Below are 26,236 nucleotides of genomic sequence, written 5' to 3'. Positions count from 1 at the left end.
TAATACAAGCAGCTGACGATATTTTTCTGGTATATTAATATAAATATTAACACCCACAAAAGTCTCACGCTGTATCAGATGGTTCTTATTATATATCTGATATTTAAAAAGACACAGATCGCATGAATTATAGTCTCAGTGTAAAAAACTTTTTTAGCACTAAATTTCAATTTTAAAACAATATTTATGAATGAAAACATTTATTATCATTTATTATGATTTATGAAAAAAATTATTGTTAACACAACTCTATAAAATACCACTTCATAAATTTTTTCAGATTCACTCTCTGAAATATTATCGTCTTCATCTGATTCATCGCTTTCTTCAAGTTCAACAGATGCCAGGTCATTGTCCACTTGTTTATTCTCTTCTAAAAATTATTAATTATTATTTTTAATTTTTATTTAAAATTTACTAAATACTGCGACATAAGTGAAGTGAAGCGTCGTGTGATGCCACTTTACGGCGCAGGCGCAGTCGAGCCCTCTGCTCCGAAAATCCGAGAGGGGGAGAGAGAACGAGACATATACAATAAAGGGCAGGCGGAGAGAAAGCAAAATATCCAAGGATGCTTCCTTTTCTTTCCTATTACTTTCAGTTCGGACTATGTTTTTTTCACATTACAGGATGAGAACCATTTGATACAGCGTGAGACTTTTGTGGGTGTTAATATTTATATTAATATACCTGAAAAACATCGTCAGCTGCTTGTATTATAATGTAAACATCGTCAGTTGATGTACGCAAGCAAGCGCGCGATGGTCGAGCGCTTAGCACCTTCTCCGCATCAGCTGACGACTTTCGCATCAACATACACGCAGCTGACGATGTTTTTTGTGAATAGTAGTATGAATACTAATATCCACAAAAGTTTCAATTTGTATCAAATGATTCTAAATTTTCGTGATTTTTAATGGGTTTGATTGGTCAGCTGACGGATAAAGCAATGCTCTCTGGCCAGCTGACGACTTTATATGTTAATTTTATAACATTAACTTACGCTCATATGAGTTTCAACCTGTATCAAATAGTTCTCATATTTTTTTTTACGTTTTTATAATACCTTAGCAATCCTACGCAACGCAACCTGGCCAGCTGACGGTCGATTCATCATCCAATGGTATGTCGTCAACAAGTTTAAGTTACTTCCAACTTGTACCACATGTGTACATATTTGTACACGGGCTCCCGTACTATTAGCGTCAGTTGCCTTTGAGACGGCGACTGGAACGCATTATAACGCACCTTCGCGAATGTTATTTACGATAGTTGAAATCATCCTGTGCAAAAATTTTATATCAGTTTTGAGAATCTTATTTTTTTTTAAATCGGGTAAGTTTAACCGATTTTTGTTGGATTAGTGTTTAGATATCATATACAAGGTGTACTAGAGAGCACCAATCGTAGCTCTAATCGGCATATTTTAGAAGCTAGACACTGGTCCATCTATCCTCCTATTTGAGGATAGATGGCCCACTTAAGTGGAGGAGAGTTGGACCAGCCTATTTTGTTTTAGGATTATGCCCAATAAATATATCCGAAAACAAAACGCACCTAAAAGAGGTTCTTGGACGGCTAGAGCATTAGGTGATGCAGTTGATGCTGTGAAGAATGGCGTATGGGCATTAACGAAGCCGCGAAAGTATTTGGGATCCCAAAAACAACTTTTAAGCGCAGATTAAAAGCTAATAACATCGATAGCTGTAATCGTCTGGGGCCAGATCGTTCTTTGGGCTCGAACGTCGAAACAAAAATAGTCAGTCACATAAAAAAACTGCAAAAGGCAGGCTTTGCATCCATCAGAACAGAAGTAAGAATCATGACGTTTAATTTAGCTAAACGATTGGGGATTCCAAATAAATTTAATAAAAAAGAAGGTATATTAAAAAAAAATAAAAACCACATTGCTAATTTATTATCGTCTTTTTTAGGTAAAGCTGGCCAAAAATGATTAGAACTGTTTTTAAAGCGAAGACCTGAAATTTCAATCAGAAAATCCGAGAACACCTCTATTGCACGAACTTTGGGAATGTCAAGAGAAACCGTTAATAATTCCTTTTCGGATCTACAGAGAATTATGACTGAACACAATTTTTATGATAAACCTGGGCATATATTCAATACAGACGAAACAGGATTACAGCTGAACACTAGGGCTGGTCAGGTACTAGCCGAAAAAGGATCAAAATGTATTCCAAGCGTAAGTCCTGGGGAAAAGGGTGAGACAATTAGTGTCATAGCATGTTGTAGCGCAGAAGGAACTTTTATCCCCCCACATTGTATTTTCAAACGAAAAAATAAAAAAGAAGACTGGCATGAAGGTATGCCACCGGGTTCCGAAATTAGAATGTCGGAAAAATCTGCTTACGTTCATAGCGAGATTTTTTTAGCATGGTTACGAACACATTTTCTACTAAGAAAGCCCTCGGGTAAAACTTAACTAATAGTATATGTACGTCCCATACGATCAACCTGGACCTACTAGAATTTGCTGAGCAAAATGATATAATTTTGTTTTGTTTACCATCGCATACCACTCACTGCGGCTGCACCTGCAGCCTCTTGATCGCGCCTTCTTTAAATCTCTTAAAAACAACTTCTACGCTGAATGCCGTTTTATGGTTCGAAATAACCCAAACAGGGTCTTATCTATTTAATCCGTTAATTATCCCGGAATATGCTTTTTTAATACAGACACCCCTTGAAAGTCCTGAAACAGAAACATTACAGACGGTCCAGACGGATAACTTATCAGTTAGAGCTGAGTCTCCTCAACCAGGCCCCTCCGGAATTCAAAATCTAAAAGCCTTATCCATCAACCTTAACAAGTCATCAGTACCTGATGAAGATATAACTCCCGGAGAGGCTCTTGATGAAGTAACGCCTATACCTGTTTTATCTGCAGCAGTGAAAAGAGTTCGTAAAAAAATATCCGAAGAGATAACAGCTAAGGAATTTATAAAAAATAAGAAAGATGCACAACTCAAAAAGAACGTAAAACCTGTAAGAAAATTAAAAAGTAAGAAAAAGGTGAGTGAATCTTCAGTGTCTAAAATGACGTTACTTTTGATGATAGTTCCAGTGGTGAAGAAAACTTTAGTGACTTAGAAAAGGAATGTGTCGGTTGTAAGGAAGACTATAACCAAACGTCTAAAAAAGACGAATGGTTGCAATGTATTATATGTAAATGTTGGTTACATGAAACTTGTTCTGGCTTCGTTAACCTTTGCAATAAGTGTGGAAAGACTGTAGCCACCAAAAAAAAAAGAAAGTATAGCATGGTCCGTCTATTCTACCCCTAGTGGTCTATCTCATCTTCACAGAGCAGGATAGATGGACCAATGGCATACCTGTCATTATGTATATTTTTTAATGCCTAGAATTAATATTTTTAATTCCTAATTATACCAAAAGAAATACCAATGTTATGTTATGTTATATATATTTTTTCCAAATTTGTTTTTTTATTAAAGAAGCACATTTAATTTTTTTAAATGTGGTCCATCTCTCCTCCTTTTACCCTAGCTGAAAATGTCTTCTTTTGAAAATTCGTGTAAACTTGACAACAGAGAATCGATAAATATGTTTATAAACAAAACATTCTCTCGACCCCTGTGCACATGTTGAACTCAAGAAACAAAGTTGTTGTTTACTAATTCTAGCCTTTAGATATTCTAAAAAAATATCTTACAAACGCCTTATTACATAATTGGATGTAGCTTTCATTTTTTTTGTGCCTATCAGACATTTTCTGCCTTAAAAAATTACTTTAAGACATTTACTCTAAGTAATAATTTATCATTTTTATTTTAGCTCCTGCTGCATTTGTGGTTTTACAATTTACTATTTATATTTTGTTTATACTGCTGATTATACCAACGGTAGCAATTCCAACATATTTTAAATACGTGGTGTTTCATATAAAAATACACAGCATTATTCTGATTGATGCGGTTTATCAATTTAGGGAAAAACTTACTTATTATGATCATCATAAAAATGAGAATTGGGAATTGAATGAATATGTGTACATGAATTTAAAAAAAATTGCAAAGAAACATATAGAGATCATAAGGTAACTATTTTCTAAACTTAGTTCATATATTTAATTAACTTATAACGTGTTAACCCATTAGTGCCCAGAGTTTTTTTTATTTAAGTTTTTCTGCCATATACTAGTTAAAATTAGTGTATTAATAACAAAAACACATTTTAAAAAAACAAAATTTACTCAAATACCAAAACATTAGCTGCTTCCATATGGTATCACTCGGTAGTTGAGATACAACGGATTAACATAAAAACATATTTTTATTAGTTCACAATTAGAACGCTGTATTCTATGCAATAGACTAATAACATCTAGGACATGTAGCTCTTTACTAATTTTTCTGATTTTTAACAAAACCAGGGTCATATAACCAACGACACACTTTGTACAGGTAATTCTTCAAAAGATTTTTAATCTTTACCTTTACAACTAATGACTGGAAGAATAGTCACGATGAAAGTTGATATTTTGGCATCCATAACATGATTTCATTCTGTCTATTCATCAATGATGGTTTTCTTGCGAGAAGATTAAAGTAGTAAAGTATCCGACAGAAGCATTTTCCCGACAAAGACTGACGTGCAAACACTATGGAGGAAAAATTTTAAAGCAAACTTTGGTGAAAAAAGTGGAGAAGGAATGATGAAGCAGCTAGAGGAGGCATAAAATAGTGACGGAATCTTGTATGGAATATCGAGAATTGAAGATAATTATGCTGTTGCACTGTGCACTCCCGTGATGCAAAGAACTTTAAATCTACCTACAGTAAACGAACTGTTATTAGTGGATTCTTCTGCCGCTGCTGGAGGATTACCAATTGGTTCTATAATATCAACCAGCCTAAAATCGGAAGTATTTGATGCAGCTTTCCAAAAACTTATTGAAATTCTTCCTATTACAATTTCTTCTAGCGCAATTCTAACAGACGATGACTTGACAGAAATCAATATTTTACGTAAATATTGGCCTTCTAACTTTTTATTATGTACGTTTTACGATCTTAAAGCCGCATGGAAGTGGATTCAGACCGGAAGCCATGGTATACTTAAAGAAGACCAGCAACCCATGTATAAACTCTTTCGAAATATTTTAATAGCCTCTGACAATGAAGGGTTTGAAGAATCTGTTAAAGTTTTCCAACAAAACTGCAAATATCCATTATTCCTGAAATATGTTGAGAACTTGTTGAAAAAGAAAGAGATGTGGTGTATGTTGTACAGGAATCAGTTATTCTTCAGATTTTCTTCAAAAAGACGAAGCAATTTACTACACTGGTCCATTGTTAAATTGGCAGAAGATTCTTTAGAAAGGTTTTATAAACATATAGGAAAAGGTTTGCTTGAATAACGACTTCTATCAGCATTTCTTATGACTGCCACTACTTCAGAGCATACGCCAATGTTCTTTCCTTGTTTCAGGCGTTGATTATATCCTTTTAAATTTGCCATTCGAATCAAAACAAAAGATATCTTCTGCGCCTTTGCTGCAAAAAATTTACTTAACCATATAATTTACAGTTTTCCATGGGCTTAATCAAAACAGTTTCACCTTCTTTTCCTCCAGTTGTGCCATTAACCACCACTACTGAATTTGCTGGTAGGTGAAGGTATGGTAATATCCTTCGATAACTTAACGACTGTGGTAAATCCTTTATCTTCATATAGGTGGTGCATACAAATCTCTTCATTTCTCGTCGTCACTATCCGGTTATATATATCCATTTTTATACTGCTGGACATTCATAACACATAATCCTAATATGACATCATTCATGATTTCTGCCACTAGTACTGGCTGTTGAAATGTTGTTAAGCCAATGGGGACTGTAGCTTCCTGTAATCCAAGAATGACGATCCTTTTTGCATCCGAGGACTCCAGAATTAAATTTGGTGGTGCTAAAATCCTACAGTGAGATACGATGTTCGGCTTCATGATAGTATTACTTGATAATGTATCTACTACCATCTCACATTTAGGGCCGCATTTTTTCCCGGTACTACCAAGTTGTTTCCAGGACGTGGCAGCCGCTTCAGTTAGCTTGCGCCCCACAAAGCTAACTTGTTGAAGTTGTCTTGGTTCTTTGGGTCTCTCAAAGGCTTGGGGCATTGATGTTTCAGGTGCTCCTTCTCATTACAATTGGAACATTGGAATGGTCTTTTAGGTTTTCTAGCTAAAAATTACTCATCTTCTTTAGACGGCCTTCGAGATTACGTTTCGAACTTCTGAGTTTTCTTATCGGAGGTTGCTTGAAAAGCTGCCTCACAAAAGGTCCATGGGCCAAAGCTTTCGAAATACTTTTATGATGAGCCATCCTTAGAGGATGGTTAGCATCTGGATCTCTAACTCCTTTAATTAAACAATTTATAGAAATTTGTTCTCAAACTGATGGAATCCTTCCTCGAGTTGTTGTCTCCTAGATTTCAATTGAGCATGGTACACTTGTTATAGATGGGCTTCACCCTATCGCACCAGTGCACCAGATGGCACCATTTTTAGTACTTCTGTAGCTTCTCCTCTAAGGCATAGTTTAAGATTGATTGCTTTTTCTTCTTTATCCCAGCGATTTCCCCTAGCAGCGGCCTCAAACTGATTCAAGTAGGTACTACATCCTTCTTTGCCGTCAAGTTTTGGTGGCTTTACTTTTTATGATTGTTTGCATTCCAGGATCGGGATGAATAGGGGCTTGCTTTACTTCCATCTCTAGTTCTTAGATCTTTTTTGTACTTCCCAATTCTTCTTTCACTGTTGGTTCGAAGTTAGTCATTAATTGTTTCTGATTCATCTCCAGATCTTCTCTAAGTTGTAAAACTCGTTCCCCTTGTTTGCTGTCTCGTTCGTTCCACTCCTTTTAAGATTATCTTTTAAATTCAATATGTCATCTTTCATCGTCCTAATGAGGTCTTTATTTTCTTTCTTCAGGTCGAATTTAATTGTCTTAGTCAATCTTCCTGTTTCTTGGGTCGTTCTTCTTGTTGACGGTCTCGTTCTTCTTGTTCTTCCCTCTGTTTAGTAGAACAAGAGGAACGAGACCGTCCTCTTATTCTACTTTTTGCACGTTAAACTTCGTTAATAGCAGCTCCATCAATTTCTCGTTCTCCATCTTCATCTGGCCTGACTTCTTGTTAAAGGCATGCACTAAATTAGGCTTTCAAATGTCCTTTACTTCTGACACCAATTGTAACGAAAATCAGGAACACACTTTTATTGACAACGTCAAAAACTCTAACCTAACTCGCGTTGATTGTCGTTTATTTGTTTCCAAGGTAAAAACTGACTAAAAGCTAAAAACAATTAAAACTGAATAAAATATTACGAAATTCGTCCTTTCGAAAGCCCGATGGAACAATTTCGAAATATTTAGAATTTTCTAGAAGATTTAATATAACTAAATAGTACAAAAACATAATTACCGTATTACATTTTTATAATAGTATCCTAAGTGTCTAGTACGTGATATCCAACAGAATAAAATAAAATTATTTACATAAAAGAAATGATCGTAATTAGATGGGTTTTTAAATAAATTTGCTTATAACTACCAAAGCAGTGCAGCATCTATCGCAATCGTTGTCTATCACTCCAACGGGTGGTCTGTAGTTCAACTATATCGGGCTAAAGTTGTCCTTCACTTACCAGTGGGCGTTAATGGGTTAAAATCTGATAAAAATGTATAGTAACCACAAGAGAAATTTTAGATACGGCAGAGTTCTACAAAAAAATCAGCTTTTATTCGTGGTGTATATATTTGATGGGTTAATGGTAGGATTTATATCTACTTTTGGTTTATTCTCGGTAATATAATATAATATAATATAATCATTGTTCCCATTTAATTTATTTTTATTGTACTTTCAATTTTTACAGCCTTTGTTTAAGTGGTACCAAGCAATGCCAACTGCACTGGGATTTACATTTTTTGCATATTCTCTTTGCAACTACTCGCAAGATTTAGAAAACTTGGTAAACTTATTTGATGTTTTAAAAAAAAATTGTATTATTTATATTCAGTATTTTTAAGGGAAATGAGTTTTCTAATGCACTTTTTAATCTAAACTGGTATAAATGGGATTTACGATGCCAAAAAGTTTATTTGGTGTTATTTGCGTATTCCACTAAAGGGATACCAGTCTTGATATTTTCTTGGTTTGCAGTAAATAGAATACTTTTTAAAAATGTAAGGTATAATTTAGTTGAACGCTTTTTATTTATTAATTTCTGTGATTTTTAGGTACTTCGAATAGTGTACACCGTTGCAAGCTGTTTACGTTCATTAAAGAATTAAACTTCACGCTGTTCAATAAATTACTGTATGAATATAAAAATTGTATGAAAATTAACAAATAAGGTTATACTACCAACAACAAACTTATATTTGTCGAACTTTTTTTTAAATATCCGATTTTAGTCTCAAACTTTGTTAGAATACAGTACTAAATAATATTACAGTTTGCTAGTGTGTGAAGCAGTTTAGTACACCATTCAAGAGATGACGCTACTAATACTGAAAAGTTATTTTTTAATGATACGTGTTTTTACAAAATGTTAGGTTAAGTAGTTCTGTTTCTCTTTAGCGGTAGTTTGGTTTAGCGGTATATGTACGATTAGTGCTGAGGCGCTTTTTAGTTTCTTTTTAAAATAAACCAGTATAGAAATAACAAAAATTATTTATTTTATGCCCCAGGCAAGTGGCTATGAGCCCAGGTATCACTGTCATTGTGAATTAGTTAAAAACGTGCACGAGCCAGTGATTTGGGAGTTTCGAGTTGTCGATAAAAAGTACGTCTTTGTTGTTGGCTTCAAGGGCAGTTATTGTAGCGTGTTTAAAAAACATAGTGATGGAGAAAGGACAAATTGCAATGGTTAAATTATGTCCCAATGAAAACTGGTGGAAAATTCTGTGGGAACGGTATGTTAAGAGGCAGAGGGCTTTATTAGTTTGTAAGTGGTGAAAAACAGAAACCAGCCTCTGGGGATGAGCTGCAAAGTTGGCTAAAGAAGGATGCTAAGGCACAGGAGCTTATCGTATTGAGGGTTGACCAACGGCCTTTTACTCGTAAATCGCTGTAAATTTTAAGGGCGTCAATTATTGGCTTCCCTGTACATTTTATAAAAAAAATGTATGATAACTTTTTGAAGAGATCAATCTGGCAAACCCTTGGCAAAGTTTTAAAAAAATTTAATAAGCAAATCTTGAATTATTTAATTAAATGTAATTGCAAAATTTGCAAATTTTCAGAATATTGTCACTGACGTGAGGAAAAGTGTCAATAAATCAGTGACAGTCGATATTTGAAAACAAGTATGAATTATTCAATCGACAAAAAAATAGCCATAATTAAGTGGCATTATGCGGGAAACAGCTTTAGAGCAGTATCTGAAATGTTTTCAGTTTATTTCCTCACCAAGCCCATTCCGTCCATTTCAACTATTAAACTTATTGTCAATAAGTTCGAGTCTAAAGGTACTGTAATAAATAATTGTAAATGTTCAACTCAGGATATCGAAAATAGAGCCGAAGAAAGAGAGAACAGACATCTTAATATTCTACTAAATGCGGAGGAAAACAAGATAGTTAGTACGAGGGTTCTTGAGCAAGAGGTAAATAAACATCATATAATGGTATTTCGCACTTTAAAAAAACACAAATATTATTTGTATAAATTCGAAAAACATCGAGAGCTGCAGGAAGGAGATGAAGAGCGAAAAATGGCATTTTGTTTTGAAATAACAGAAAGAGCAAATATTGACAGGCATTTTTTAAGAAATATTTGTTTTACCGATGAACGTACATTTACCATCAACAATGAACCAAATGTTCGGAATTGGCGGTATTGGAGCCAAGAACATGAACATCGCTTTGTTCATACTCGGACACAATATCCCCAAAAAACAAATGTATACGTGGGAATTATCCACCATATCATCAAAGTATATAGATTTCAACTTTAATTTATTTTCATTTGCTATATTTTTTCATTATTTCATTTTTATTTCATTTGTTTTATTTGTTTTCATATTTATTTTCAATTATTAGACTGTGATATCACTGGACCCTTTTTTATGGACTATAACCTAATAGCTGAAACCTATTTGGACTTATTTCAAAATCAAATTGGACCCGCCTTGGAAGAAGTTGTTCAGGAAGATCAAATGATCTGGTACCAATGGATGGTTGCCCGGCCCATATGCCCGTATAGTTAGAGAGTGCTTGGAATGCTTTTAACGGCAATATTATTAGTCTACGGTACCGGATACTTTGGACAGCCAGGTCACCTGATGTTTCACCGAATGACTTCTTTTTGTGGGGTCATTTAAAAAGTGTCATTTATAAAAGTGTAAAATTTGAGAATCTAAACCAGTTACAAAACGCTATTTCGTTAGAATGTAATAAAATTTCCCAATATCAACTTAGTAACGTTAGAAATGAATTTTATGATCGGTTAGGATATTGTTTAGCTGTTAATGGGGGGTTGTTTGAACATTTGATTAATTGATGTTTTTATGTAATCCTCTATTATTTTTAAAAAAATTATTGTATTTTATTTTATTTTATTTTTCCACACTTAGTAAAATATTAAGAGTTCTGTTCTCTCTTTTTTCCGATCTATTTTCGATCTTCTGAGTTAAACATTTACAATTATTTATTGCAATCTCTTTGGACTCGAATTTACTCGAACAGGTTTAATGGTTGAAATGGACCAGATAGGCTTGATGGGAAAATAAATTGAAAATATTTCAGATACTGCTATTGGTTTAATTAAATTCTAAGTATGATAAAATTAGTTTTTTAATAATCGGTAATAATAATTGTTATTGGTTTAACTTTATCGTTAAATTAAATAAAAGTTTAAATAAAAAAGTAATGTTAACGTGTCTTACTTTGAATGTATGGTTGTGAGATTGATAAAACGAAAAAAAAACATTTCTTGTATTCGACTGTACGTCAGATTTGACAAAGCCTTATAACAAATTGTTTGCTGGTGGCTGGTGTCTGGATTTACCTGAACCGAAAATTAGGTAATTTTGCAATTACATTTAATTGAATAATTCAAGATTCGCTTATTAAATTTTTTTGAAACTTTGCACGAGGGTTTGCCAGATTGGTCTCTTCAAAGAGTTATCTTACATTTTTCTGTAAAATCTACAGGGAAGCCAATAATTGACCCCCTTAAAATTTACATGGGATTTCCTATGTTCCGCTCGGCGACGCACCACCCGGTATATAAGTCCACAGAGAAGCACACAGCTTTAGCTGCTGGCTTTAGTAAAATAAAGCACAAAGGAAACAAAGCCAGGAAATGTTTTACATGCAATAAAGTTGGTCAATTTTTCGTCAGCATGTAAATAATATTAGGAAGAGCATCAAGTTTATGACGGAGTTAGAAACTGAGTCAGCACTGCCCTTTTTTGATGTGCTTATAAATAACAACAATGGACGCCTAAGGACATCAGTATATTGCAAACCATTACACACGAAACAATAGCTACAGTACAATTTCAATTATCCTGATTCAACAAAGGTGGGATCATTAAAACCCTATATAAAAGGGCAATAATTACATTATGCAATAACAATATTGACATCAACAGAGAAAAAGAAAATATTACCAAAGACTTACAGTAAAACAGGCACATAAGCAAACTAATAAAGGCAACTATTAGGAAAGTAGCATGTAACAAGGAGATAGGCACAGAATCTGGATGATCTTACAGGATTTTTAACGTTTCCTTGCATCAAGGGAACTTCGGAGAAAATCAATAGAATCAAAAAGAAAAATAAGGAAATTCAACATCAAGACTGCCTTTAGTTCGAAGACAATCATACGAGATTTAGTACTAAACCTGAGTGCCCACTGGACACCAAGATCTACGTATACATAACCCATGTAAATTTGGAGTCATACATATGCGAGACGAAGCAACCACTGGAAACTAGGACAAAAGAACATCGCAAATGGACCCGAATAGGAGAGGTTTCCAGATAGGCTATTCTATTTTTTTCCTGGCGACAAGTCTCATTCAATGGCCATAACATACAGTGCGTCCCAAAAGTTATGTCTAAATTCATCTAAAATTAAGCGATGGTTTTTTTGCAAAAACGCTTGACTTCGTCGATTTTTATTTCAAGTTGCGCTTTTTTGTACGTGAAGTTTGTAATCTAAATAATAATTTAGTAACAAATATTTTTTTTTTCGATGAAGCCACGTTCTGTTTGAATTTTGTGTGAACAAACCAAATTGTCGCTATTGGGCAACGGAAAATCGGCATTGGATGATGAAGGTGAACACCCAGTATCCCCAAAATCTAAATGTGAGTTGTGGAATAGTACGCGAAACAGTAATAGGTCCATTTTCTTTTAAACAGGCTTTAGCAGGACAAGTGGATCTGGATTTTCACCAATTTGTATTAGTTCCAGCATTACTAATTTTATTTCCAAATTCATTGAACCTAGACTATCCTGAAGAATAAATAATTTTTCAGCAAGATGGTGCTCCTCTGCGCTATGCTAACACTACTGTGTACATTTTTGGATGAAACCTTTCCCAATCTGTGAATAGGAAGGAAACGATCCATCGAATGGCCTGCGAGGTCGCCTGACCCAAAACCAATGAACTTTTTTTGTGGGGATACCTCAAGTCGAAGGTATTTGTTAATAGGCCAAATAGACTACATGACTAAGAGAGGATTCGCACGAGAGAAGTGCACCCCGTAACTCGGGAAATGATTGAAAATGTGTAACGAGAGTTAATTGATTTTCTTGGATATTATTAAGCGATGAATGTCATTGCCGCCATTTTGAATATTTAATATAATTTTTTTTATTTGTTACATGAACCATGTTTTTTTCGATAACTGTTAACTTTAGGTATAGGACATGATGCATGAAACATACGTAGAATTCCACGCAAAATTCAAAAATGAAATAAGAAACATGTGCTTTCATTTGAAAAAATAAAGTTGTTGGTCGAAATTTCAAATCAAAAAGCGCAACAAATCGACGGGTCCGAGCGTTTTTGCAGAAAACCCATCGCTTGATTTTAAATGAATTTAGACATAATTTTGGAACGCACTATATTTTGGACAGAAAAAAAGATTTTGTGCAAAGAGCAACGTTGAAAATAAAGAAAATTCCTCGAAGCAACTTATATGCAAAACCAAGTAATCTTCAGCTAGCCTAGTATAGACCTCTACTTTTGAGATATTGCAAGATTTTATGAACTTCACACAGGACCGGATGTTACACAGCTTTTGTATATAAGTTTGTAGAATAGTTATTGTTTGTTTACACTTGTTAATGGTTGAAAAGCATGTCTAATGTGATAAATTTAAAATAAAGACAATGGAGTTCTAAAAATACTCACAGTCAAATCAAGCAAGTATGTACATAAAGTCTGAAATGTAAAATCTGAATAATCTAAAGCCACATGAGCAACCTTAGACCCTATGACCCTAAACTAAACGTAAGTAGAGCTCTATATAAACTAAAATAATAATTCTAAAATATAAAATAATACTGAAACAATCCAATAACTATGAAAATAAGTAACGTTCCTCTCCTCTTATTTTCTATAATGTCGTAGAGTTTCTTAGTCCCTATTTCTCATTAAGATTGGCTTTAGTGTTTTGGTATTATTTTGCCTAATAACCCTTATAACTACGTAATTAGGTATTTCTTGAAAAGTCAAAATATTTCGAGTTTCCTTTTTGAAAATCTTTGTAACTTTCTATTTTTGAAAAATTGTATAACTTTTATCGTAATTAAAAAATAAATACATACCACAACAGAATTTAAAATCTTATCACAAATCACCGTACTTTTATATTAGCACGTAACCACCAAAAAATATTGAAAACACTTAACAGTCTATTTAAATTTTTCATAGCACCAACAATCCCGGAGGTCTAAAAACTTTTTCCGGTTTTCCGAGACTTCTGATAAACGGACATTTGGGTGCAGCTAAATCCCATAAAACACTTCGTATAAAATAATTTAATGGTTTCAACTTTAAAGGTGACCAACGCTACAAATGTGTTGTCATTTTAAAAGAAATATATGGACCATTGCGGTAAAAAATGTCGGTGAGTAGGTTGTACCAGAGAAAAATAGGAAATTGTATCTATTGTGGAATTTATTGTGCTTCACTTATGGTACTGTTAGATAATTTTTCAAGATGTTGGTTCGGTGATTTAGAGGAACTGCAGCACCAATATATTTATAGACTATTGCTTCCTTATATGGAACCCTATTCTTATTTTGGTTAATTTAATGACCCTAAACTAAACGTAAGTAGAGCTCTATATAAACTAAAATAATAATTCTAAAATATAAAATAATACTGAAACAATCCAATAACTATGAAAATAAGTAACGTTCCTCTCCTCTTATTTTCTATAATGTCGTAGAGTTTCTTAGTCCCTATTTCTCATTAAGATTGGCTTTAGTGTTTTGGTATTATTTTGCCTAATAACCCTTATAACTACGTAATTAGGTATTTCTTGAAAAGTCAAAATATTTCGAGTTTCCTTTTTGAAAATCTTTGTAACTTTCTATTTTTGAAAAATTGTATAACTTTTATCGTAATTAAAAAATAAATACATACCACAACAGAATTTAAAATCTTATCACAAATCACCGTACTTTTATATTAGCACGTAACCACCAAAAAATATTGAAAACACTTAACAGTCTATTTAAATTTTTCATAGCACCAACAATCCCGGAGGTCTAAAAACTTTTTCCGGTTTTCCGAGACTTCTGATAAACGGACATTTGGGTGCAGCTAAATCCCATAAAACACTTCGTATAAAATAATTTAATGGTTTCAACTTTAAAGGTGACCAACGCTACAAATGTGTTGTCATTTTAAAAGAAATATATGGACCATTGCGGTAAAAAATGTCGGTGAGTAGGTTGTACCAGAGAAAAATAGGAAATTGTATCTATTGTGGAATTTATTGTGCTTCACTTATGGTACTGTTAGATAATTTTTCAAGATGTTGGTTCGGTGATTTAGAGGAACTGCAGCACCAATATATTTATAGACTATTGCTTCCTTATATGGAACCCTATTCTTATTTTGGTTAATTTAATTTTAACTTTTTTTTTTGTATCGATAAAACTGCTATTGAATATCAACAAAACAGAATATTTATTATATATGTATTTATTAAGTTAATGAACTATCAGTTATACTACATGGAAGTGTCAATAATTGACAAATATTTTTTGTTTTACCGTGTTACTAATTAGTTATAATTACTTATATATCGGGTGACCCAAAAGGACCGTTCCTGGGTCATATCTCGGGAACCGTTCGTCGAATGACTTAAGGGTAAAAGAAAATTATGAGCTAAATCGGTCATGAAGAATCACTGGAAAATATTTTCAAATACTAAAAATGATCACCAGAGGGCCTGCTAACTGCCATTTTAAATTTTAAAATTGCATTTTCTTTAAACTTTGCATAAACAACTAAAAATATTTTCTTATTTTTAAAGGAGTAAATAAAAAATTAGTTGTTTCAAAAACAAAAATGGTGTACGGCGTTTAATTGTTTTGTAATAACCTGCTTTAACTTCTTAACGATTTGACCGATTTTAACCAATTTGGTATCGTTACTAAAAGCATTCCTTGGGCAATAAAAATCATTCAAATATAGGGGCTAGTTTTGACACCATGACACAAAATCCTAAAAAAAATATGACTTTTTCTTTACGAAAAAGTAGCCAAATAGCCCGTGAAAACCGTTTTTCAAAATCTTGCTCCTAACCTCAAATATTGCGAAAATGAGATTAATGGATCTTTAAAGGCCACGGATCGCGCGGTAAATCTCCTAAAACTACTAAAAATTTAGCAACAATATAAATAGGATGTTAAAAAGGCAATTGTGAGTCTAAAAAATTTAATTAAAAAATATAATATATCATCATACAACATTCAGTTAGTTGCTCCAAAGGACCTACGCATCCTGAACTTATTAAAGTACTTTAATTTTAATATCAGAACTCATACCTTTATTTTTATATTTACTTACTTTAATATTTACTTAATAAGTAAGTCTAAAAACCCAACTATATTCAAATTTAAACAAAATACAACTTTAATTGCTTAAAAACTATTAACTATCACGCTCGGATTAGACCATTTTCCGGGCGTTTTAAAAATTCTAAAAAGATTGAGAAAAAAAATGTACAAAATAAGGCGGCACAAATTAAATTAAAATTTATAATTAATAGAAGGAAAAGAAGGATATGGGTGAAAAAATGGATGGAAGATCATAACAAATATGGTCACATGTCATTATTAAAAGAACTAAGACAAGATTAAATGCGAGATCATGGCTAATATAAAAGATGCGACCTTGCGGATGACCTCGTTGGATTAAGAAGGACGAAACTAAGTCAAAACCGTTAAAATGTTCCCAATGGTGCAAATAGAAACCGGGATATCGACTTCCAAAGTTTGGCATTTTTCATTTTTCGGATATATAAATTTTTTTCACCAAAAATTGATTTACATTTGATACATTTTTTAAATTTGAACTATCTATACCAGCAGCTTATTCTCAACATATACATCACAAAAATACCAGGTTATAACGAGATTCGATCAGAACTAAGGACATAAGCGCACTTTCAAAATTTATAAAAAGCCATTTTTTGATATCATTTTTAAGCCCAAAACTGCGAAATCTCAGATAATATTAAAGCGTTGGACTTACAATAATGAAACTAAGTCAAAAGTGTTGCAATTTTTTTAATAGCGGAAATAGAAGACTAGATATTGACCTCTAAGGGTTGGAATTTTTCATTTGTCGGGCATATCTCCCCGTATCGAATTTTTTCACCAAAAATTGATTTTTTTAAAATCGAACTAACTATACCAGCGGCTTGCTCCCATCACCAAAAAAACGGGTTATAACGGTATTCGAGCAGAACTAAGGGAATCAGAGCACTTTGAAAATTCGGAGAAAGTCATTTTTCGACCTCGTTTTTGAGCTCAAAAATGAGCTCTAAAAATGCGATATCTCGGCTAATATGAATACGACCTTGCGGATAGCCTTGTTGGATTCGGAAGGACGAAACTAACTCAAAGCCGATAGAATTTTTTTGATAGTGCTCATAGAAGGCAAGATAGCGACTTACAAAATATGGAATTTTTCATTTTTCGCGTTATTTGAAAAAAAGTAATTTTTTGTAATTAAACGGCATATTGGAATTTGGTTTTCTAAGTAGATTGTAAGGCTTAGCTGATATATTGAAACCGATTACCAACATACATATTACTCTTCGATTATTATAATCCTATAGATAATAATAAATTACTGGGTACTCACCGTCAGTCTTCTTCTGCCAGTCGTTGGGGATCCCCAGGATACTTCCACCAATTAAACACAGTCACTCTGTAGAAATTGAATAGCCATGCGTTTATTGATTTTAATACTTTCGGTGCGAATCGTGGTACCAGAGACAACCAAAGAGACGCGCAACTGTGCGCTAATAAAATATCCGATTATTTTCCATCTTTGTCTCTCTTCGTGAAAGGTAAACGTAGATGGCGCAGATAGCGTTTGCCGCTATAATTTAAACCTCGGCTGTTAAGCATTTAATTAAAGCAAATAAAAAGGTATTGATATGTTTTTAATTGCTCAGAACGATGGCAGACCTTAATTAAAACAATGCAATCCAATAACATTTAAATTGGGGAACTAAATAAACTAAATATAATTCTGAAATGTTTTGTATTGTATTTTCAGTATATGGTATAACTATAATATGTACATGCATTTTATTAATTATTTTCATAATTTATAATTTAAGATGGTAACAGTAACATGCATATACATAAATGCAATTAAAATTTAGGAAGATTTTAATTATCACGGTACTATAATATTAATCCAAAATTATATCTTTTGGTATGACACCTAAAATAAAAAAAGTTTAATGTTTTGCTGAAGATGCTAATATCGTTAGCGAAACAGGTATCCAGAATAAATGAAATTGATTTGGTAAGGTGGTAAAACTGTTTTTCTACTAATTAGTAAAGAATAGATAAGTCTGTTCTATTCTATAATAATAAATATACTGTTAAATTTGTATGTGTATAAAATACATGTTTCATTATTTATGATGCAGTATTTTTTTAATCAATAAAAATTAATTAAAAGAGTAAAAGGAAGATTACAGCTAAATTAAGAATAGCAGCAAATAGTCAGCACAGATAGTCCGAACAAATGTTATTCTTGTAATTATATTAAGTTTTATTATTAAAATTAAATTCATTTGACTATTTATGTTATTTTTTTTTAAATGGTTTTTTTTACAAATCTCTTAATTTTTTCTTTTGAACCACCATGGAATACCTATTTTAACTACAGCCTTAACAATTACCTTAATGAACATATTTCTGTTCCTAACACAAGTCAAAACACTAAAATCTGTATCCCACAAATTACAAAACTACAAATACAAATTACTGTTATCAAGTTCATCTAAATCCGGTAAGTAATAAAATACGTAAAATTTAAGCAATCGTTCAAAATGTCAACTAATGATGTAAAACAAAACAAAATTAATCAGCAATAACAACAACTATTCAGCCATATTGAAATTCACGTGTTTATGTTGAGCAGGGATTGCACTATTGCCGTACTTAATTATAATTTTAGAAATACTAGAGAATTGGACACAAGCTATCCCGTATTTTTGCATTCACTTGGAGATGGAAGAATGTTTTCTCTTAAGTGCTCTGATAATTAGATACATTTAGCAATGCGAAAGATTAGTATTGTGATTAGTAGCTCGCCTTTCATAAGGGAAGAGAGAGACAACGAAATACTGTATATACAAGTTAAAGAGAGCAACAACAATAAGATAAAAATTTGTATTTAGTTGCACGTCTCTTTGGTTGTCTCTGGTGGTACCGTACTACCACGACGCTCGCAGTGTCTTTCGCGGTCAAAAACCGCAAGTGTGGCGCTGTAAAATGCAATAATTGCTATGTGTTTTTAAGAATAGAAAAAGGTTTAAATGAATTAACTTGTACTAACAGGGTATACCCGAATTTTTTCAACAAAAATTGATGAAAAAGTAATTTTTTTGACCTCGTTTTTGAGCCCAAAAGTGAGCCCTAAAATCCGAGATCTCGGCTATATCGTATCGTATACGATCCATAGCTTATTTTAGATGAGACGATCCTACGAAAAGTCTCGTTGGATTGAAAATGATGAAACTAAGTTAAAGTAATTAGAATTTTCCCAATAGTGCAAATAGATGCCCAGATATCGACCTCCAAAATTTGAGATTTTTCATTTTTCTTGTATACCCGTATCGAATTTTTTCACTAAAAATTGATTTTTTTTTAATTCAAACTATAACTAGGTATAGTTACCAGCAGCTTGTTCGCATCATTTACATTACGAACACACCAGGTTATAACGGGATTCAACCAGAACTAAGGGCTACTTTCAAAAGTTGAAAAAAGTAATTCTTTGACATCGTTTTTGGGTCTAAAAATGGACCCTAAATTTGAGATCTTGGCTAATATGATAGCTATTACCCTGCGAATAGTCTCGTTAAATTCATAATGACGAAACTAAATTAAAACCGTTGAATTTTTCGCAATAGTGCAAATCGAATCGTTGAATTCGGAGGGATGAAGATAAGCCAAAACCGTTAGATTTTTCCCGATACTGCCCATAGAAGCCGAGATATCGACCTCCAAAAATTGGAATTTTCCATTTTTCGGGTATACTCCTCCGTACCGAATTTTTTCATCAAAAATTTATTTTTTTACTAGTGGCCAGTTTTGGAACGAGATGGACAACAACCAGATACCAGAATCAACGAAAAATATCCTGGTTGAAAAATCTTAGACAGTAGATCGGAATATCATTTACCGCATTATTTAGATCAGCCGTTAACAAGATCATCTGGACCAACGTGATCACTAACATCCAAATAGGATAAACACTAGAAAAAGAGGATATATTTTTTTATTAATTTAGATGCTTCAATAGAGTGACCAGCTCTCAAATACCCTGAAAAGATTACTTTTTTAGATAAAAAAACATTGCGGTAAAATTCGAGGCCATGAGAGCTATGTACAGGCTACATGTCCTTGGTATACTACAGGTGAGACATACCATGCTCAAATCTATTAGCTTGTGGTATATTTAAGTTTTCTTCCTTTGGGGAGTGACTATGTAACACCTGCGACTATCTTCTTAGACTATAATGTTATAAAATCTTCATGACTCATATAGCAGACAATGCAGGAGTGGCAGGGCTCTAATACGTGTGTTAAAAGTAAACATCTGGTACACAGATGATTGTACAATGAATGAGAAAGCTGGAGCAGGACTCCGTGGTAAAGGTCCATATACCAGTGGAGTCTACTCATTTGGGATGTTTGGAAGCTTGCTATCATCTTTCAAGCTCAGGGATTCACCGTGTTAAAACACGGATAAGAAATTCTAAATTGTGGACACCCCAATACGCTCGTTTCAACTTGCTCGGACAGCAGACCCGGCATTAAGCCTATTATTACCTAAAAGATTAGCTTCAAGCTTGTATTGGAGTATCTGCAGGTGCTAGAGGAGTTGGTAAAAGAAGGGTTCATTTTGTCTAGGTACATAGTCACTCGTTTTTTTTTGTTTTACGGAATACACTGACACAGAAGGGCAAACCTTATAATACTAGAATATTATCACGAGTAGCGCATGTGCTATGAAGATGTCTGTGGATATTCTTCTTAAAGTTCTGCAAGTTGCATTGTTCGGGAAAGACGAGCTTTGAGAGTTGATTTTACAGACTTGCACTTTTCCATAAAACGGAGTCTTAATATAGCGACATTCTAGGCGTCTGCAGATGCATATTCACGAGTCTGCGCATCTGCCAATTATTATAGATATTGCATATATACCCTCTAGGTAAAATGATACCGGCTAGTTTGAAAGAACAATAACCATAATGGTATCGATCAAAAAGAGTCAGCTCCGCGACTTTCCTTCTATGCGCCAAACAACTCAAGCTTCTAGTTACCTCTGGATTTCCGATACGTGGTTTTCTTCTGGATGGAATCAAGCAGCTTCAAAGTGTGTTTGCGTGCAAAGCTCCATATGTGAGAGTAATACGCAAGAGATAGACCAATCTGAGCCTTAAAAAGCGTTAAAAGCTGTTATATGCAGCCTTTTCACTTTAGTCCCGCTACATGATCATGCCAAGACATATTGCTTCCAACATCCACACCTAACAAGTAAACCGACGAATACAGCGGTACAGTAAGCCCGGACGTAATAAGGCTTGGGGTGGTAGAGGCAGCATTATTTGTTAATATACCTGCCCGAGTCTTAGCTGCGTTAAACTTAATTGGGTTGCACTCACCCCACTCCAAAATGATGTTAAAGTCAGCATTAATAGTTGCTATCTGACAACGCCTATGGCATTGGGTATCGGCTGAAGTCATTTCGTTGTGCGACCTAAAGGAAGAAACCAATGTACTGTCATCAGTAAACCTGTAATTTAGATTAAAGATTAAGAGACTTAAAGAAGACCTGTAAGTCTTGTGGAGAGAATCATTGATATATAACAGGAAGAGGGTAGAAGGCACCAGCCAGAATGTATGGCAGAACCTATCAAATGCCTTTGAAATATCAAGATTTATTGCACGAGATTTGCCATATTTCTCAATTCAAACATACGTGACATAGGCCAAGACACCTGTTACCAGTAGACCTGTGGTTTCGAAAACCATATTGTCGTCGCTAATGAGGTTGGTGAACTCCAGATATTTAAAATGTGCTGATTGAAGTTTCTCTATTACCTTTGCGACTGCCGGAACTTCAATTAATTGCACGGTAATTGATGAGCATCATCTTTTTTCTTTTTTTTCTTATCGGTTAATTCTGTGCAAGTTTCCAGTGTCCAGGGAAGAGACCTCTTCTAGCAATAAAGAAGCGGACTTCCTTGCTAGACTGGGATCTGCGAAACTGCTAATATAGTCCCCGAATCAACATAGCAAAATGTACATAGCTAACTAAGAGTTTGCTCAATTAATGATTCCTAAGGCATAAATATGGGTCCTCTGCTTAAGTCATCAGATAATGTTACTGCATTTAAAAAGACCCAAAATCTGACTAGTCACGGCTGTTTTAACAGGGCAGGTATTATTAACAACCCGTAGAGTGGTGTTGGTGTTAAAAACGTCAGCATTTAATTGAGACGTGTTTCGCGGATTGAGAACTTTATTTATAATTTCTGCAAAACAATCTGCCAAAACGTCTAGTTAATAAGAATACTAATAAGTGATTTATTCAGGATGGTCTATAGATGATGAACCAGCTATTAAATATGAAAGCAGAGAACCATATCTTACCTCCTTGATCACCTTATCTAAACTTGTTAGACTTTTTTTACTGGAAAATTAAATTACCTAGATATGACTATGTATAAGCAGGCTTGTCTATTGAATATACAATAAAAGTTATTTAAAACAAGAACATGTTTTTTAAAAGTGTTCTTTAGCGACGTATAATCTAATAGCATGGAGTTGTATAATATATTATGTGTCGAAGAATAAATAAAAACTCAATCTGTAATGATGCATTTTTTGATAATATATTTTATAATTGATACATCTGAAAGAAAAGCATTACTAGAATTGTTTTATTTATTGTATTATATTTAGAGTGACAAATAATTATTATTTTAAATGTTTTGATACAATCTACCATACTAAAGGCAATCTACATACTATTAACAATAAGGTAATTTTATTTTTTTCCCTGGGATTTTCCTTTTTTTCCTAAAAAAAAAATTAAAATTAAAATATTTAAACTAAAAATACGTACGCACAAAAAAACAAATATGAAAATGAAAATAACTAAAATTATCAGTACAAACCTTTTTTTCCTCTCCTTTTGGATTTTTTCTCTCTATATGCTCTCCAGGCCCTCTGAATGACCTTGGCAGACCTATTGACCAATATTTTATAAGCAATCTCCTGACAAGTTTTCTCTTCTTCCTTTTTCTTTTCAGCCATTAAAGTTATAAACAAATCTTCTTGTTCACATAATTTGCGTTCTAAGTCATCCATAGCAGCTTTTTCACTATCGTAACTATAAATAAATGTAGAAATTTGCATATAGTATATAATAACGAAAACGATAATAATGAGACTTAAAATAATAATAATAATATTAAGTAGACATAGAACAAACCTGCCTTCTAAAGCGGGCGACAATATTATAAATCATTTAACACAGTTTTCTATAGATAAGATCAAAATTTGAGTAAATTTATTAATGCCTGATCATAACTGTTAATATCACAGTAAATATAGCTCTTGGACATAAAATCCCAAAGTTCAGTGAAATATCAGAATCATTTTCTAAACCTTTCTTTTCGAAAATAGCATAGGATCAACAAGTGGTCAAGTCAGTGTATAAGATGCCTTTAGATAAAATCACTACTATCTTAACAGATACTTTTTTAACCATCTTAGATAGAAAAAAGGGTCGCCCCAATAAAAGTAAACCTCGTCTAGTAGACGCTATTGGAGCATGTTAATTTTATGACGCGCGCAAACCCCTTCAGCGTTGATTCACAATATCTTTAGTCAGCTTATTAACTTTTTTAATCATTTGAAACTTAAAAGAAAAAACTTGTTAAAAAGTTTTGGCAAGAGGCGTGTCATCAAAGCCATTACCAAGCCATGAATCTTGATTGGTATATTTGAAGATAAATTCAGAAGAATGTTAAAATATTTAGGAGTACATAAAACCGTACAAATCTTCTCAGATTCAATCTGACACAGTTGTAATGACATTTTGACCAAACCAATATTGAAAACGCAGCATCAGTCGGTTGCCAGCGACCTATTTATTTATGCGGGCCCGTTGTATAGGTCTAAAACCTCTATGTATCTATTAATATATTCATCCTAGACATCCACAAAATTTCTTATGACATGCTGTGGAAGTTTTAGAAGCCATTTTAGCAAGTTGGTCTTAAGATAGGAGTGGCAACGCCTTCAATACCATATGTTCTTCGTCATTTCGGAATAACACAAGCGGGCACACAGCACGACGTCTCTAGAGACCCATGGAAGGTTAGCGAATCTTCCGAAGAGTGTTCTGCCGAGTATATAAGGAGCCGCGTCATCGCTGAGAAGTCGACAGTTCAGTTCGGAATATTGGCGCGATGTTTAAATCGGACATAAATAGTAGTAAATAAATACGGTGTATATAACAATTTCTAATAATCGTAAGTGATCGTATTTAGTAGTGTAAGTGTGGAAATAAATCAGTTATATATTTTTGTGCATCGATTCTTTTAATTTACACCTAACGAACGGGTAAAAACGCTACATTGTGTCAGGTGTGGGGTGTCAATTGAACGTTAGTCAACTGGACATTTGTGAAAAATTAATAATAGTGAAATAATTTGAAAGGAACTAAAGGTAGATTCATAAATTCCATACGGTATGCAGTAAGAAGTAACACATAAGAAGTAACAAGTAAGCTCCATGCAGTAAGGCTCGTGCGAATTTATAATATAAAAACGTAAAGAAGTGAAAAAACGTAGCAAAATTCATCCTTTCTTTCTGAGTATTTTCCTCTCTGAAATCCCTACTAGCCTACCCCTTTTGATTGGTTATTTTGGCAAAAATTGATGATTACGATTCCGTAAGAAGTATGACGCAAGAAATGAAATTGGACCATATCATGCATCTTACTTCTTACGGCTTGCGGCATACGGCAAAATATGAGTAGCTCCATTTGAATATAAGTAGTTTATTTTCCTTGCATCATACGTGTTACTTCTTACTGCTTACCGTACGGAATTTATGAACCAGGCTTTAAGTGCGTGAAAATGCCAAAGCTGGTGGACTTAAAAATTGCTGAGCTGAAAAGAGAGCTGAAGGAAAGGGATTGCAAAACGACGGGAAATAAAGCGAACTTGCGGAAGCGGCTTTGTTTTTGCTAGTTTCGCCAACCTCGAAGTGAAGTTGCAAGAATATTCTGCCAACCTGAAAGCTAAATTTTCATAAAATCCTGCCAAACTGAAAGAAAACTTTGCCACACGAAGAGAAAATTATGCCAGTTTGAAAGAAAAAATGTGGGAAAACAAGAAGAATTTTCCAGAATTTCTTACTTACTTACTTAATTACTGGAAAAGTGGATTTTTTTTATTGATGGAGAACAGGGTTTAGTCAGTTCAAAACAGAATCGTAACATTGGACTTCAACACTATCGATGAGCTGCCCTATAGATTTTCAGCAGTAGACAATAAGAACGAAGTTTGTAGCAATACTGAATCTGGTAGGCTGATGCGACCTCAATTTAAAATCAAATTGGAATACATCATGGAATATTTGTCAGCGTCAGTTTAAGGCGGCTGAAAAAGCAAATGGTTGGTTATTCAGGGAGAAGGCAACTTTTCTTTATGTTTGTCTTAAGAGAAGAAGCTGTTGCCACTCTGCAAAAAATGTCTTCCGAAGAACAAGAACTCATTAACGACCCCCTGAGGCATATGGAAATGCGTTAGGTGCCAAAAGTCAGGTCCTTGCCAGAATTGAAAGTTTTTAAATTGCACATTCGGTTCGACTGGCATTTCAAGATGTACAGAAAAGGATCATTGAATATTTGGCAGTTGAAGCATTCCTGGATGGGCTCCGCGATGGCAAAATGAGATAGTACCTACTACTAGTACATCCACCTAAGCTCGTAGATGAACTAACTAGAGCTCTTGAATTTGAAGCTTTCAGGAACATTAACAAGAGCCATTCTTGTGTCCGGCAAGTAATCCCAGGAGAGGACGACATTAAGTAATCCGTCAAGCACATGTTAAGGAAGGCGACTGGAGATTGTACCCGCTAGGACTGGAAGTTAACCTGATGCCGCAGTGCAAGCAAGTTACCTAGAGGGTAGTGGGTAGCCAGGCGCTAAACAACCCTCCAAATAACCCGTAAGGTATGTTTCCGACAAGCGGTATTAACCAGAACAGCCGCACTGCGATCTCCCACCAACTTAAGCAGCGTAGCAACTCGCCAAGCAAGCCGCCTGAGTATCAGACATGTTGGATATTTTCAACCAGGCGCGAGGTAGTGTTTGTTAGTAAAATAGAGGAAAAATTAATTGCGGCTGTTTTTAAATGCAAACCTATATGGGACCCAGC

The 26,236-nt window shown here is 33.9% G+C and overlaps 1 protein-coding gene across 2 annotated transcripts in view; it reads right to left on the bottom strand.

Annotated features, from left to right (window-relative positions):
* Positions 1–22,750: 22,750 nt before the first annotated feature.
* The window catches only part of LOC126735171 (dynein regulatory complex protein 10-like), a 73,108-nt gene continuing 69,622 nt past the window's right edge, over positions 22,751–26,236 (bottom strand). For both annotated transcript variants that reach the window (XM_050439118.1, XM_050439119.1), the window contains 2 exons: positions 22,961–23,175; positions 22,751–22,862 (listed from right to left, as the gene is read on the bottom strand). In XM_050439118.1, coding sequence (XP_050295075.1) covers positions 22,831–22,862; positions 22,961–23,175 — 247 coding nt within the window. In that variant the 3' untranslated portion in view covers positions 22,751–22,830. The remainder of the gene's footprint in view (positions 22,863–22,960; positions 23,176–26,236) is intronic.

The sequence above is a fragment of the Anthonomus grandis genome, chromosome 4, assembly GCF_022605725.1.
Source record: "Anthonomus grandis grandis chromosome 4, icAntGran1.3, whole genome shotgun sequence".
Classification (NCBI taxonomy): Eukaryota; Metazoa; Arthropoda; class Insecta; order Coleoptera; family Curculionidae; genus Anthonomus; species Anthonomus grandis.
The sequence above is the reverse complement of the archived record's forward strand: the minus strand, read 5'-3'. Positions and strand labels throughout refer to the sequence as shown.